The sequence below is a fragment of the Physeter macrocephalus genome, chromosome 5 (genome assembly GCF_002837175.3).
Source record: "Physeter macrocephalus isolate SW-GA chromosome 5, ASM283717v5, whole genome shotgun sequence".
Lineage (NCBI taxonomy): Eukaryota > Metazoa > Chordata > Mammalia > Artiodactyla > Physeteridae > Physeter > Physeter macrocephalus.
In genome coordinates, this window is record NC_041218.1 from 56,293,806 (window position 1) to 56,309,938 (window position 16,133).

The following is a 16,133-nucleotide window of genomic DNA, read 5'->3' on the forward strand; positions in this document are numbered from 1 at the left end:
TATACACACACACACACACACACACACACACATACACACACACATATATACATATTTAAGTATACATTTTTATATTATATATATTATATATTTATGCATAAATATATATAAAATATATATGTACACGCATGCATATACACTAAAATATATATGTACCAAAATATATGTATACTGAAATATATACACTAAAATATGTCAACATAGATGTCTACATATTAAAATGTATGAGCAAGAGTTATCATTGTAACTTAATGAGCATTGTTACCAGTTGGTACTTTAAGGTGGTTAGGCTTCTAGATCTTTCTGGTCAGTCTTATTTCAGATGTGGACGCTGGTAAGGGGCTCCCTCTCACTGCCTGGTCCCTCCTCTCCAGTCAGCAGCGGGCCACCCTGGGCCTTGGCTTTACTGAACTACGTTAGCTTCCTGTACTTCATTCTTTGCTTTTGTTTAGTTTTTGTTCTGACATGCCTCATTTGTAAGTACAATTCTTAGAGATATAATTTTGTTTCATAGTTTGAAAAATAAATGTTAACGTATCCCCATATATAAAAAGTTTATTGTTTTGAACCGAATGTTCTCTGAGATGGGCTTTCACCCACAGTCTAGTGTTTGGATTGGTTTTGTTTTCATTCCTTGAGAGCTGAGTGCTCTGTAGAAGTGTCTGACTAAGATATATTGTGCCTATCTGTGCCTAATGAAGCACTTACCACAGTAAATGGTGAGTGACAGTTGAATCAGTTCAGTCCCTTCAGTAGCTACCAAGGACATGTGGAATGTAATTTTTTAATCTTTCACTTTTCAAATACTGCAGATGCCAAAATGAAAAGATCACGTTTGTTATGTGTAATACATTTTCATGCAAGTTTAGCAAAAAAACCCACTTTTTAAAAAAACTTTGATCTTTTAGAAGCTAAACTCCTAGGGGGAAAAAACCCTCTTTGTTCTATTTTACAAATATATATATATTCCAACAGAGAAAAGATAAATAAATGGCCACCTTGTGCATCAAATTGCACTACCTTTAATTACAGAATGGTGTATTTCAGTGAAGCATGGCTAAATAAAATTACCTATTAGGTTAACTAACGTGAAACCTTTCTGAGTTAGTATTGCATCCCTATGTGTTAAATTCAGATTGTGTTTAGCATTTAATCTAACTTATTTTATTAGCATACTGTTTCTTTGTGGTTCCCTTGGATGGAGCCTGAATACATATGTAGAGAATTAATCTGAGTTATAAAACTCCTTTCAACACAGAATTACCTAGATTCCTTTAGATTCTTGCTCTTCAGTTTCTGGTCTTGTGAACAGCAATATCGGCATTGCTGAGAAGCTTGTTAGAAATGCAAGATCTCAGGCTTCAACCCAGACCTAGGTGACTAGAATCTGCATTCTGACAAGATCCCCATGTGATTGGTGTATACATTAAAAGGTGAGAAGCACTACTTCCAATGCTTTTTTTCAATGAACACATAGGCTTTGAGGAGATTTCTGGTGCCATCATAGTGCTGAAGAAGAGAAAGGCAAAATACTAACTTGTGGTGAGTTATGACTCTGTTCATCTGCTGTCCTTCTGTCAGAAGCAGCCCGACACTGGCTTTATCTGCAGCCCTCTTTCCAAATGTTTTGACAGTGCCGATGGTTCTGAATGGCTCTAAATGATAACTTGATTGAAGCCTCATAACTTTCAGTTAGGGAAGTCTGTATGAGAAGGGGCTGGTCTCCCTCATGGTCATACTGTGAGCTGGGTGGGTCGCTGTCTCCTCTGTACCCCTTCCAGTGCATGGGCTGTGCTGTGTCGTGATCCCTCCTGGTCTCGGTGGCTAAATGCTGCCACTTGAGGGTGAAACTGTCACTCTCTGCCTAAAGCTCTCTATCCTAAGGAATCTCAAGCCTTTGCTAATAAATGGATGAAATTGGAAGCTAAAATTTAGGAGGGGGTTGGGTTTTTTTTGATATTTTAATTGCACCATATTTTAAAATATTAAAGTCTTTCTACATTATCTATTGAGGTTCAACCAAACTGTTGCCCTGAGACTTAGGGAAGAAGGAGAACACTGTTTTATTTTTTGATGACCAAAATACGGTTCATGTCAAGTAGATAAATAATAACCTCTAGGTTCTGTTTTATACTTCTTCATGTGGGTTAATTGCTTATTGGGTTATTTAGCATCTTGTAACAATGTTTTTTGGGAAAATTGAGCATACTCCACTTGCAATGTCATGTGTCAAATGCAGGTATTATTTGAATATGGGAGGTAATGGATCTAATTAATACCTATTTTCGTTGAAAGATGTAAAGTTTTCCTGCACCATATCATCCCAACAGGACTTTAATAATCAGATGCATTACACTGCATCTTAGCTGGGGACTGTAGTGACCAACCCTGTCTGATTCAGGTCTGGGAGGGCTGCTATATTGCAAAAACCTCTCTGATTCATTTAAACTGTATCTTTAAAAGTGAAAGACCAAATTCTTGTTCTGAGAAAGATGATAGTGACTATTACATTTACAAGTAAATAAATTACAGTTGGAGGAAGCCATATGAGAAGTATGGTGTTAGGGGACCTAACCTAGTGGTTGATCAGGAAGCCTTTCCAAGGAAGTGACATCGAACTTGATGTTTCCTACTCTGATGGAGAGAAGTTCTTGCCCCTTCCTTGGGAATTTTTTTTTTTTCTCTGCATTCCACTCTCCTCACCATTGCCCCAAATTTAGTAGTTTAGATAAATGTTTTCATTTTGAATTCTTTTGCCATAGAGTATGTACATCAGTTTTCAAATACTTTCATATCTAGCTTACTTAATCTTTAATTAGTTTTCTGCCCAAGTTATTTAAGATCGAACTTTGACATTTCGCATTTTAGCCTGCAGTTCTAGACATCGCATGTTGATTCCAAGAAAAAGTTTATAAAAATGTACACAGGTTCTTTTTTTCTCATATAGGGAAAACTCAAAATGCCATGGCTCTTCCACTTAAAATGACTGATTCTATATATGGTCCCAAGGAGATGCTGCCTTTCTTCATTTTGCCTTTTTTAAAACAAACTTTTAATTTTAGAGGAGTTTTATATTTATAGAAAACTTGCAAAGACAAGAGTTCCTACATACTCCTCACCTAGTTTCCCTATTGATAATATCTTACGTTACTATGGTACATTTGTCACAACTAAGAAACCCACAATGGTACATTACTATTAATCAAACTTTATTTTTATTTCACTAGTTTTTCCCAAATTCCTTTTCCTGTTTTAAGATCCCGTTTAGGATACCACATTACATGTAGTTGCCATGTGTCCTTAGCCTCCTCTGGGTTATGATAGTTTCTCAGACTTTCCCTGTTTTTCTTAACCTTGACAGTTCTGAGGTGTGTTAGTCAGGTATTTTGTAGAATGTCCCTCAGTTTGGGTTTGTCTCATGTTTTGGGAAGGAAGACCATAGAGGTGAAGTGACATGAGTCTCATCACATCATGTCAAGACTCTATGCTATCAACATGACTTAACATTGATGATGTTAACCTTGATCACATGGTTAAGGTACCGTTTTTCAGTTTCCTCCATTATAATGTTACTCTCCATCCCCCACCTGACTCTTTGGAAACAGGTCACTAAGCTCAGCTGTCACTCTGGTGTCTTTACAACTAGTGGTTGTAATTGCTTCTGCCCTCAAAGCTAGTAAAACAACTGGGTTCTCCACAGTTATGTCCAACTTTATTCACCACGAATATTGGGATATAGACAAAAATCGAGAACTTCTAGCCTAGGAATAAGACACAAACCTCTCAGAGTAGAATATGGTCTATGGCTCTCTTTTTAACTTTTTCTTCCATTTTCCACGCAGAGCCATAACACTAGCACTTGGCTCTCTCAGTATTCCTCAGTTATTGGCTCCTGTTTTCTCTACCTGGAATGCACGGGTCCCATTCCTGGCTCCATCACCTCATTATCCGATATCGTGGGAATTGTTTAGAATGTTTTAGAATTATTGTGTTTATAGCATACATACTTGAGAGACACGTGATAGATGTTTTGCCCAAATTGACAACAGTCCTAAAAGTTTACATGACTGTACCAATAATAAGTGAAGATGGGAGAAAAAAAACACACACACACTTTTTCCATACTATCAGGAAAAAAAGTTATCATTATGCTAGAGGAATGACTAAATTATCTCTGTGTTCTCTTTATAGAAAAATATATTATAGAATTATCATAGAATAGGTAATTGAACATTATACAGCCAAAACTGTAAAAAGAAAAGTATTAGGGAGGTGTGTCAGATAGTTCATAAGTATGTTATATTATTTTTCCAAGTTATGTATTATTGCCATATTTGTTAGCTTTAAAAAATTGATGGAAGTCTGTGGGAGCCCGTGGCCTTTAAAGTGCAGTTCAGTCCTTTCCTCCAGGGGTGGTTTGTAAACACCGCTGAGCTTGGGTCTCCCCAGCGACCGAAAGAAGCATGAACTAGTGACCTGGAAAGGGATACTTAGATGGAAACTTGAGAAGCACTGCTTACTTGATTAGAGTTGAGGGATTCCTGGCAGAAGAGTAAATAAAGCTCATGGCCCACCAGGTAGAAAGTATCCTTGCCATGAAAAAGAGGACATGATAAGTTGTACACCTTATGAAATTCAAGTTACATGTGAATTCTGCCAGGCAATACAAGGACCTGTGGAATATGAGTGATGACAAACCCTTTCTATGTACTGCCCCTGGATGTGGCCAGCGTTTTACCAACGAGGATCATTTGGCTGTCCGTAAACATAAACATGAGATGACACTGAAATTTGGTCCAGCACGTAATGACAGTGTCATTGTGGCTGATCAGACCCCAACACCAACAAGATTCTTGAAAAACTGTGAAGAAGTGGGTTTGTTTAATGAGTTGGCAAGTCCATTTGAGAATGAATTCAAGAAAGCCTCAGAAGATGACATTAAAAAAATGCCTCTAGATTTATCTCCTCTTGCAACACCCATCGTAAGAAGCAAAATTGAGGAGCCCTCTGTTGTAGAAACAACTCACCAGGATAGTCCTTTACCTCACCCAGAGTCTACTACCAGTGATGAGAAGGAAGTACCATTGACACAAACTGCACAGCCCACATCAGCTATCATTCGTCCAGCATCATTACAGGTTCCCAATGTGCTGCTTACAAGTTCTGACTCAAGTGTAATTATTCAGCAGGCAGTACCTTCACCAACCTCAAGTACTGTAATCACACAGGCACCGTCCTCCAACAGGCCAGTCGTTCCTATACCAGGCCCATTTCCTCTTCTGTTACATCTTCCTAATGGACAAACCATGCCTGTTGCTATTCCTGCATCAATTACAAGTCTGCATGTGCATGTTCCAGCTGCAGTCCCACTTGTTTGACCAGTCACCATGGTGCCTAGTGTTCCGGGAATTCCAGGTCCTTCCTCTCCTCAACCAGTACAGTCAGAAGCAAAAATGAGATTAAAAGCTACTTTGACCCAGCAACATCCACCAGTTACCAGTGGCGATACTGTCAAAGGTCATGGTAGCGGACTGGTTAGGACTCAATCAGAGGAATCTCAACCACAGTCATTACAACAGCCAGCCACATCCACTGCAGAAACTCCGGCTTCTCCAGCTCACACAACTCCACAGACCCAAAATACAACTGGTCGTCGAAGAAGAGCAGCTAATGAAGATCCTGATGAAAAAAGAAGGAAGTTTCTGGAAAGAAATAGAGCAACAGCTTCAAGATGCAGACAAAAAAGAAAAGTCTGGGTTCAATCTTTAGAAAAGAAAGCAGAAGACTTGAGTTCATTAAATGGTCAACTGCAGAGTGAAGTCACCCTGCTGAGAAATGAAGTGGCACAGCTGAAACAGCTTCTTCTGGCTCATAAAGATTGCCCTGTAACCGCCATGCAGAAGAAATCTGGCTATCATACTGCTGATAAAGATGATAGTTCAGAAGACCTGTCAGTGCCGAGTAGTCCACATACTGAAGCTATACAGCATAGTTCTGTCAGCACATCCAGTGGAGTCAGTTCAACTTCCAAGGCAGAAGCTGTAGCCACTTCAGTCCTCACGCAGATGGCGGACCAGAGTATAGAGCCTGCACTTTCACAGACTGTCATGGCTCCTTCCTCCCAGTTACAGCCCTCAGGAAGTTGATGAAAAACCTCAGTGCAGCAGTTTTAGATACTCATTAGTGACTTCAAAGGGAAATCAAGGAAAGACCAGTTTCCATTTATGCGAAGTCTGTGGTTGTAAATTTTTTTTTTTACTTGAAGTTAAATTTGGCTCTAAAGTTGGTGTAGCAGCAGTTGATGATCAGACTGAACAACAACAGTTTTTAGTCTCTGGAAAAAGACTGATTTTGCTTTTTTAATAAATATTGTTAGATTTATTAATTTTTCTGTGCTCAGTGTGTAAATTGTATTATAATTCATTGTGGTTTATTTCACTTTTAATTTTGTGGTGTTTTAATAAATGGAGTTGTTACTGAAAAAAAAATTTATGGTTTCTTTTTATTATTTTTTCTCACCCTAAATTCACTTTTGTACCTAATTTTTTATGCATAATGAGAACTCCCAAATTGTATGACCTTTGGGACTAAAAAAAATCTGTCTCTGCTCATAATGACAAAGCATTATCAATTCTGCTTAAAATCTTGATTTGAATTGTAATGAAAAAAATATTTACACAGCTGTGGCATAAATTAAATTAGGAAATTTTGAGCTCGAAAGAATTAAAGATGTGTGAGCATGGGTGGGTGTTTTATATATTACCTTGCCTGGTAAGTAATCCTAAAATGAGAGTTTGAACACACTGCATCCTGTGACACCTTTAATTGTAAGCTTTTGTGACCAGTTCTTTTTCTTGAAAAATTTAGATTAAGCGCTTGATAATTACACAGTGATTCAAATTCCCAATAGAAGCAAATTAAAGGAGACATTTATTTTATTTATACATAAAATTTATTTCTTGAAATAAAAGTATATATCATAAATATAGTGCTTAAATGGATGAATTCTTTCTCAGTAAGCCACTCAGGGCAGTCAACTTAATCCATCGAGAGAGGTAGCACAGGGTTTATGGAGGGTAGCAAAGGAAAAAGGGGGGGAAAAAAAAGGAAAGCAGGCAATACTCCCTCTGTATTAAATTGAACGGCTTTTTATTGCTGTTTAGCAATAAAGAAGCTTCAGTAATAAAGTATTCTGCTATGTTAAGATGTTGATATGTTTTATACTTCTTTTTTATTTTTTGTGCTTTCTATCTCTTTTTGTAAATCCTTTAAATATAATTCTCTCAGCTTCATTAGTATACCCTCAAGCATCTTTGAAAAATGACAGCATAGGAAACATCCATTAGAAATGAAAGTCCAAATCCCTTAGCCAGCTAAGCAGATAAGTGCCTATAGAAATGCTATATCATCTCATTCCAACTGAGTAGAATTGCAGCATAGATTTATCTTTTGTTTTAAGTATCATATTATGGAGATGTTATGGACCAAGCACAAGTAGTGGTAAAAGAATTTCCATAAGTGGTTCTGACAGTGTAAAGGTTACCTCACCAGCCAGCTTAGCAGATACACCATGGGGGTGGATGTGGGTTCTGCTGAGGGTCTTCACACTCAGAGGGGAAGCTTGGGGTGGGAAAGACTAAGGCCAATAAGTGGAGAATAGAGGGTATATTCTGAATAGAGGAAAGGAAGGTGCCAGTAGCTATTAAAGATTCAAGATATTTTATGTAAACTGAAATAATAAAACAATAGAAATGTAGCTCAGTAGTCTTAGAAAAGAATTCTTGGTATAAAAAATGTAAAAACCCATCAAATTGAAATTTTAGATCTAACTGGATGTCTGAAACCCCAATATCTATAAGAATATCATTTTATTTTATTTTATTTTTATTTTTATTTTTTTGGTGGTATGCGGGCCTCCCTCTGTTGTGGCCTCTCCCGTTGCGGAGCACAGGCTCCGGACGCGCAGGCTCAGCGGCCATGGCTCACGGGCCCAGCCGCTCCACGGCATGTGGGATCCTCCCAGACCGGGGCGCGAACCCGGTTCCCCTGCATCGGCAGGCGGACGCGCAACCACTGAGCCACCAGGGAAGCCCTATCATTGCATTTTAATACACAAATAAAATAGTTCTTGCCTCTCAAATCTTTTTAAAATTTTATTATTATTATTACTATCATTATTTTTTATACTTTTAATTAAAGTGTACTTGATTTATAATATTGTTTTACAGGTGTACAACATAGTGATTTAGTATTTTTACATATTATACTCCATTTAAAGTTATTACAAAATAATGGCTATATGTCCCTTTGTTGTACAATATATCTTTGTTTCTAGTTTATTTTATACATAGTAGTTTGTATCTCTTAATCCCATACCATTATCCTGCTTCTCCCCCCTTCCCTCTCCACACTGGAAAACACTAGTTTGCTCTCTGTGTCTGTGAGTCTGTTTCTGTTTTGTTATATACATTTATTTGTTTTATTTTTTAGATTCCAAACATAAGTGATAACATAGAATATTTGTTTTTCTCTGACTTATTTCACTAAGCATAATACCCATTATGCTTAGTGATCCATCCATGTTGTTGCAAATGGCAGAATTTCATTCTTTATATGGTTATTTCATAGTATGTGTACATACATACTGTGAAATATATATATATAATATATGTATCCCTTTTATCCATTCATCTGTTGATGGACACTTAGGTTGCTTCCATATCTTGGCTATTGTAAATAATGCTGCTATAAACATTGGGTGCATGTATCTTTTCCAGTAAGTGTTTTCATTTTCTTCAGATATATACCTGGGAATGGAATTGTTGGATCATAGGGTAGTTCTATTTTTTGTGTTTTGAGGAACCTCCATAATGTTTTCCATAGTGACTGCACCAATTTACATTTTCACCAACAGTGCACTAGGTTCTCTTTTTTCCACATCCTCACATCCTCAAATATTTGTTGTTTGTAGACTTTTCGATGATAGGCACTCTGACAGGTGTGAGGTGATATCTCATTGTGGTTTTGATTTGCATTTCTCTGATGATTAGTGATGTTGAACATCTTTTCATGTGCCTGTTGGCCGTCTGTATATCTTCTTTGGAAAAATGTCTATTCAGCTCTTCTGCCAATTTTTAACCAGGTTGTTTGGTTATTTTTTGATTTTGAGTTGTATGAGCTGTTTATGTATTTTGGATATTAACCCCATATCAGTCATATCACTTGCAAATATTTTCTCCCATTCCATAGTTGCCTTTTTGTTTTGTTGATTTTCTTTGCTGTGCAAAAGCTTTTTAACTTTAATTAGGTCCCATTTGTTTATTTTTATTTCTGTTTCCTTTCCCTGAGAAGTCTGATCCAAAAAAAATTGCTATAATTTATGTTAAAGAGTGTTGTGCTTATGTTCCCTTCTAGGAGTTTCATGGTTTCAGGTTTTACATTTAGGTCTTTAAACCATTTTGAGGTGTTTTGTTTTGTTTTGGTATACGGTTCTAATTTCCTTCTTTTACATGCAGCTGTCCACTTATTGAAGAGACTGTCTTTTTCTCTATTGTATATTCTTGCCTCCTTTGTCATAGATTATTTCAAACTGAGGCACCAGTTCTTTAATAACCTTGGTTTCAGTCAATTTGGTCAAAAACACTGAAATTAAAGCATGTGATAGATATTCTGGTGAAGATGCAAATGTATTAATATTAGTCAGGAAAGATATCTTTAAATATATTTTTAAAGAAAACTGCATTTTTCCTCATTAACCACTCATTTATAAAGATTCAAAATACAAAAAAAAAAAAAGACCCCACCGTAAGTGCATGGGTTCATTTCTGGGCTCTCTATTCTGTTCCATTGATCTAGTGTCTGTTTTTGTGCCAGTACCATGCTACTTTGATTACTGTAGCTTTGTAGTATAGTCTGATATCAGGGAACTTTGTTATTTTTTTCTCCTGTTCAATTTTTTGGAATAGTTTGAGAAGAATATATATTAGCTCTTCTTTATGTGTTTGGTAGAATTCTCCTGTGAAGCTATCCAGTCCTGGAGTTTTGTTTGCTGGGAGTTTGTTTTGTTTTGTTTTTTAATTACAAATTCATTTTCACTACTAGTGATCTGTTCAGATTCTCTCTTTCTTTGGTTCAGTCTTGGAAGGTTGTATGTTCCTAGAAATTTGTTCATTTCTTCTATGTTGTCCAATTTGTTGGCATATGACTGTAGTATTCTCATTATTTTTTTGTATCTCTGTGATATCAGTTGTTATTTCTCCTCTTTTATTTCTTATTTTGCTTATTTGGATCCTCTGTCTTTTTTGCTTGATGAGCCTTTCTAAAGGTTTATCAGTTTTATTTATCTTTTCAAAAAACCAGCTCTTGGCTTCATCGATCTTCTCTATTGTGTGTTGTGTTTCTATTTTATTTCCTCTCTGATCTTTATTATTTCCTTCCTTCTGCTGACTTTAGGCTTTGTTTGTTCTCTTTTTCTAATTCTTTAGATGGTAGGTTAGGTGGTTTATTTGAGATTTTTCTTATTTCTTGAGTTAGACCAGTATCACTATAAACTTCTCTCTTAGAACTGCTTTTGCTGCATCCTATAGATTTTGGAAAGTTGTGTTTTTATTTTCATTTGTCTTGAGGTATTTTCTGATTTCCTCTTTGATTTCTTCATTGACCCATTGGTTTTTAGTAGCATGTTATTTAATCTCCACGTGTTTGTATGTTTTTCACTTTTCTCCCTGTTATTGATTTCTAGTTTCATACTGCTGTGGTCAGAAAAAATGTTTTATATAATTCCCTTAAATTTGTTGAGACTTGTTTTATGGCCTAGCATGTGATCTGTCCTGGAGAATAGTCCATGTGCACTTGAAAATAATGTGTATTCTGCTGGTTTTGGTTGTAATGTCCTGTAGATATCTATTAAGTTCAACTTGTCTAATGTGTCACTTAGGACCACTGTTTCCTTATTAATTTTCTGTCTAGATGATGATCTGTCCATTGATGTAAGTGGGGTCTAAAAGTCCCCTACTAATATTGTATTATTGTCAATTTCTCCATTTATGTCTGCTAATATTTGTTTTATATATTTAGATGCTCCTGTATTAGATGCATATATGTTAACAAGTGTTATAAACTCTTCTTGTATTGATCCCTTTATCATTATATAACGCCCTTCTTTGTATTTCATTTTAGCCTTTGTTAAAGGCTAAAGTTTATTTTGTCTCACATGCGTATTACTACCCCTGCTTTCTTGTCATTTCTATTTGTATGAAATATCTTTTTCCATCCCCTTACTTTCAGTCTGTGTGTGTCTTTAGCTCTGAAGTGAGTCTCTTGGAAGCAGCATATAGATGGGTCTTGTTTTTTTATCCAGTCAGCCACTCTATGTCTTTTGATCAAAGCACTTAATCCATTGACATTTAAAGTGATTATTGATAGATATGTACTTATTGCCATTTTGTTACTTGTTTTTTTGGTTGTTTATGTAGTTCTTCTCTGTTCTTTTTTTCTTCTTTTAGTTTCTTCTTTTAGTTTCTTCCTGGTAGTTTGATGCTTTTCTTTAGTGGAATGCCTATGTTCCTTTCTCTCTATTTTTCATGTATCTATTGTAGGTTTTGGTTTGTGGTTACCATGGGGTTCATATATGTTGATCTATAACTATATCTGCTTGTTTTTTTTTTTAAAGGATCTTGCCATGGAAATGCAAATGTTATTTTTTAAATTAATTTATTTTTATTATTTAGTTTTTAAAAATTTTTGGCTGCGTTGGGTCTTCGTTGCTGTGCACGGGCTTTCTGTAGTTGCACCGAGTGGGAGCTACTCTTGGTTGCAGTGCATGGGCTTCTCATTGTGGTGACTTCTCTTGTTGCGGAGTACGGGCTCTAGGTACACAGGCTTCAGTAGTTGTGGCACATGGGCTTAGTTGCTCCATGGCATGTGGATCTTCCTGGACGAGGGCTCGAACCCATGTCCCCTGCATTGGCAGGTGGATTCTTAACCACTGCGCCACCAGGGAAGCTCCACTGTGCTTTCTTGACTGTTTTAACCTTAATGTTCAATGACTACAAATGGTGTGGATCTTCCTGGACGAGGGCTCGAACCCATGTCCCCTGCATTGGCAGGTGGATTCTTAACCACTGGACCACCAGGGAAGTCCCCATCTGCTTGTTTTAAACTGGTAGTCATTTAAGTTCAAACACATTTAAAAAGATCTACATCTTTTTACCCCACTCCCTCACATTTTGTGTTTTTGATGTCATAATTTGCATCTTCATCTTTATCCCTTTACTGCTTATTGTAGTTATACTTGATTTTACAATTATTTTTGTCTTTTAATCTTCCTGCTAGCTTATTTAAGTGGTTGACCCCCAGTATTTGCTTTTACTAGTGGGATTTTTCCTTTCCTGGATACTTACTTGTTGACATAGCCTTTTATTTTCCACTTAGAGAAGACCCTTTAACTTTTTTTTAGGATAGTTTTAGTATTGATGAACTCTTAGTTTTTGCTTGTCTGAGAATTTTTTTTTTAATCTCTCTTTTGATTCTAAATGGTAATTGTGCTGGGTAGAGTTGCAGGTTTTTCTCTTTCATCACTTTAAGTATATCATGCCACTCCCTTTTGGCCTGCAAAGTTTCTGCAGAAAAATCACCTGATCACCTTATGAGGCTTCCCTTGTATAGGATTCTTTATTTTTCTCTTGCTGCCTTTAGAATTCTCTCTTTGTCTTTTGTCATTTTAATTATGATATGTCTTGGTGTGGGTCTGTTTGGGTTCATCTTGTTTGTGATTCTCTGTGCTTCCTGTACCTGGATACCTATTTCCTTCTTCAGGTTTGGGAATTTTTCAGCCATAATTTTATCAAATGCATTTTCAACGATTTTTTCTCTCTCTCTACTCCTTCTAGTCCTCCTATAATGTGAATGTTGGTATGCTTGCCGTTGTCTCAGAGGTCCCTTAAACTATTCTCATTTAAGAAAAAAAATTTTTTTTTGCTGTTCTGATTAAGTTATTTCCTTTATTCTATATTCCAGATCACTTATGCATTCTTCTGTATCACCTAGTCTGCTGTTACTTCCTTCTAGTTTGTTTTTCATTTCAGTTATTGTATTCTTCATTTCTGACTGGTTATTTTTATATTTTCTACTTCCTTGTTAAAATGCTCACTGTGTTCATCTATTCTTTTCCCTAATTCTATTAGCAGTCTTATTACTAATCTTTGAACTATTTATCTGATAAATCATTTATTTCTGTTTCATTATTGTTTTCTTCAGGGGTTTTCTCTTGTTCTTTTAATTAAGACAAATTCCACTGTCTTCTCATTTTGCTTATCTTTCCCCATCTCTTTGAAATTAGGTGAAACCATTACCTATTGTGATCTTGAAGGGGTGTCCTTATGTGGAAGCATCCTTATATAGTCTGTCTGTGCCCATTGGCTTTGGTGGGAGAACTGGATCTGATGTAAGCATGAGTCGTTTCTTTCCCCAGAGTGTGCTGGCAGCTATCACCTTGGTAGGAAGTGGGACTAGAGATGGAGTGGCTAGAGCAAGAGTGAGGTGTGAGCTGGGGCTTCCCCTATTCTTAGTGGCAAACTCCAGTCTATTGGGGGCAAGGTCAGGTCCCAAGCTGCTGAAGCAGAAGCCGTGAGGGTCAGGTCTGAGCTGGGTCAACTCCATCTGACTGTGTTCTCCCCTCTTCCAGCACTAGCACCCTTGCCCCAGAAGGGCATAGTGCTGGATCAAGAGGGGCTGGCTAGAGTAGATTCTCGGTATGGATCTGGATGTGGGTTGTGGCAGAGTACTGAACTGCTTCTGGTGCATTGCCCCCTTAGGTGCCAGAAGTGGCCACTGTTACCCCATTCAGTGCCATTTGGGATCTGAGCTGACTGGCTCCAAGCTGGCTCCATCCCTCACAACAATGCGCTCTGCTTGTCCGTAGCAGCCCTCACCTAATGTGGAGCTGCATTTCGAAGAAAGTGGGGCCAGAATGAATACTTGGCTCAGCTAGGTCACACGCCAGAGTGGTCATGGGAAACTGGCCAGAGTCCGGTGTAGTTTCAATTTGCTTTCTCCACCTTGTTTTGAGAGTAAGCAAGTGTGTGTTCACACTTCACAAGTGGAGTCCAGGTTTCTTACAGCCCCTGTGTGAGTCATACTGGTTTTCTAACCAGCTGAGGGGAGTCTTTCTTCCCACTGCTGGACCTCAGGGATTGGCGGCCCAATATGTGGCTTGAACAGCTCACTCCCCAGGGAAGATCTCCCTCCTCTTCTGAGTCCCCTCCCAAGGGCACAGGTCCTGACCTGACTGCTTCTCTTCCCTTCCTATCCTATTACATATCTATCTCTCTTATGGGTTGTATAAGAGTCTTTCTGCGAGTTTTCAGTTAGTTTTCAGTGAGAATTGCTCCACGTGTATATATATTTTTGATGTGTTTGTTGGGTTCCACGTCTTCCTGTTACACCTTCTTGATCTTAACCTCCCTCAAATCTGATGAAAACAATGTGTTAAAACTCACCTGCCAAGGGGGACCTTCAAGATGGCAGAGGAGTAAGACGTGGAGATCACCTTCCTCCCCACAAATACATATCAGAAATACATCTACATGTGGAACAACTTCTACAGAACACCTACTGAACAGTGACAGAAGACCTCAGACTTCCCAAAAGGCAATCAAGACAGCGGAAGAGTAAGACACGGAGATCACCTTCCTCCCCACAAATACATCAGAAATACATCTACATGTGGAACAACTTCTACAGAACACCTACTGAACAGTGACAGAAGACCTCAGACTTCCCAAAAGGCAAGAAAATCCCCTCGTACCTGGGTAGGGCAGAAGAAAAAAGAAAAAACAGAGACAAAAGAATAGGGATAGACCCTGCACCTCGGGGAGGGAGCTGTGAAGGAGGAAAGGTTTCCACACACTAGGAAGCCACTTCGTGGGTGGAGACTGCGGGTGGCGGAGGGGGGAAGCTTCGGAGCCACGGAGGAGAGCACAGCAACAAGGGTGCAGAGGGCAAAGCGACGAGATTCCCGCACAGAGGATCAGTGCTGACCAGCACTCACCAGCCTGAGAGGCTTGTCTGCTCACCCAGTGGGGCCGGTGGGGGCTGGGGGTTGTGGCTCGGACTTCGGAGGTCAGATCCCAGGAGGAGGACTGGGGTTGGCTGCATGAACACAGCCTGAAGGGGGCTAGTGCGCCACAGCTAGCTGAGAGGGAGTCCGGGAAAAACTCTGGACCTGCCTAAGAGGCAAGAGACCATTGTTTCAGGGTGTGCAAGGAGAGGGGATTCCTTCCCTGTCTGCCCACAGAAGGCACAGCACCACCTTATTGAGCTCCAGAGATGGGCACAAGCAGGGTGCAGAGGGCAAAGCGACGAGATTCCCGCACAGAGGATCAGTGCTGACCAGCACTCACCAGCCTGAGAGGCTTGTCTGCTCACCCAGTGGGGCCGGTGGGGGCTGGGGGTTGTGGCTCGGACTTCGGAGGTCAGATCCCAGGAGGAGGACTGGGGTTGGCTGCATGAACACAGCCTGAAGGGGGCTAGTGCGCCACAGCTAGCTGAGAGGGAGTCCGGGAAAAACTCTGGACCTGCCTAAGAGGCAAGAGACCATTGTTTCAGGGTGTGCAAGGAGAGGGGATTCCTTCCCTGTCTGCCCACAGAAGGCACAGCACCACCTTATTGAGCTCCAGAGATGGGCACAAGCCACGGCTGTCAGCTTGGACACCACAGACAGGCATGAAAAGCTAATGCTGCTGCTGCAGCCACCAAGAATCCTGTGTGCAAGCACAGGTCGCTATCCACAGCCCCCCGGGAGCCTGTGCAGCATGCCACTGCCAGGGTCCCCTGATCCAGAGACAACTTCCCCAGGAGAACTCACAACGTGCCTCAGGCTGTTGCAATGTCACACCGGCCTCTGCTGTGGCAGGCTTGCCCCGCATTCCAATTATAACTACTGTACCCGTCCCCCCCCAATGAGTGAGCCAGAGCCCCCTAATCAGCTGCTGCTTTAACCCCATCCTGTCTGGGTGGGAACATAAGCCTGAGGGCAACCTACATGCAGAGGTGGGGCCAAAACCAAAGCTGAACCCAGGAGCTGTTCAAACAAGAAGAGAAAGGGAAATTTCTCCATGCAGCCTCAGGAGCAG

At 39.3% G+C, this 16,133-nt stretch overlaps 2 protein-coding genes across 3 annotated transcripts in view; both read left to right on the forward strand.

The window, feature by feature from the left end:
- The window catches only part of CDK14 (cyclin dependent kinase 14), a 601,018-nt gene that overhangs the window by 367,083 nt on the left and 217,802 nt on the right, over nt 1-16,133 (forward strand). The gene's annotated exons all lie outside the window — the stretch shown is intronic.
- Nucleotides 3,205-6,271, forward strand: LOC102986837 (cyclic AMP-dependent transcription factor ATF-2-like). The gene is given in 1 exon segment (XM_055084971.1): nt 3,205-6,271. A coding segment is annotated over 1 exon segment (1,518 nt). The 5' UTR covers nt 3,205-4,628; the 3' UTR covers nt 6,147-6,271.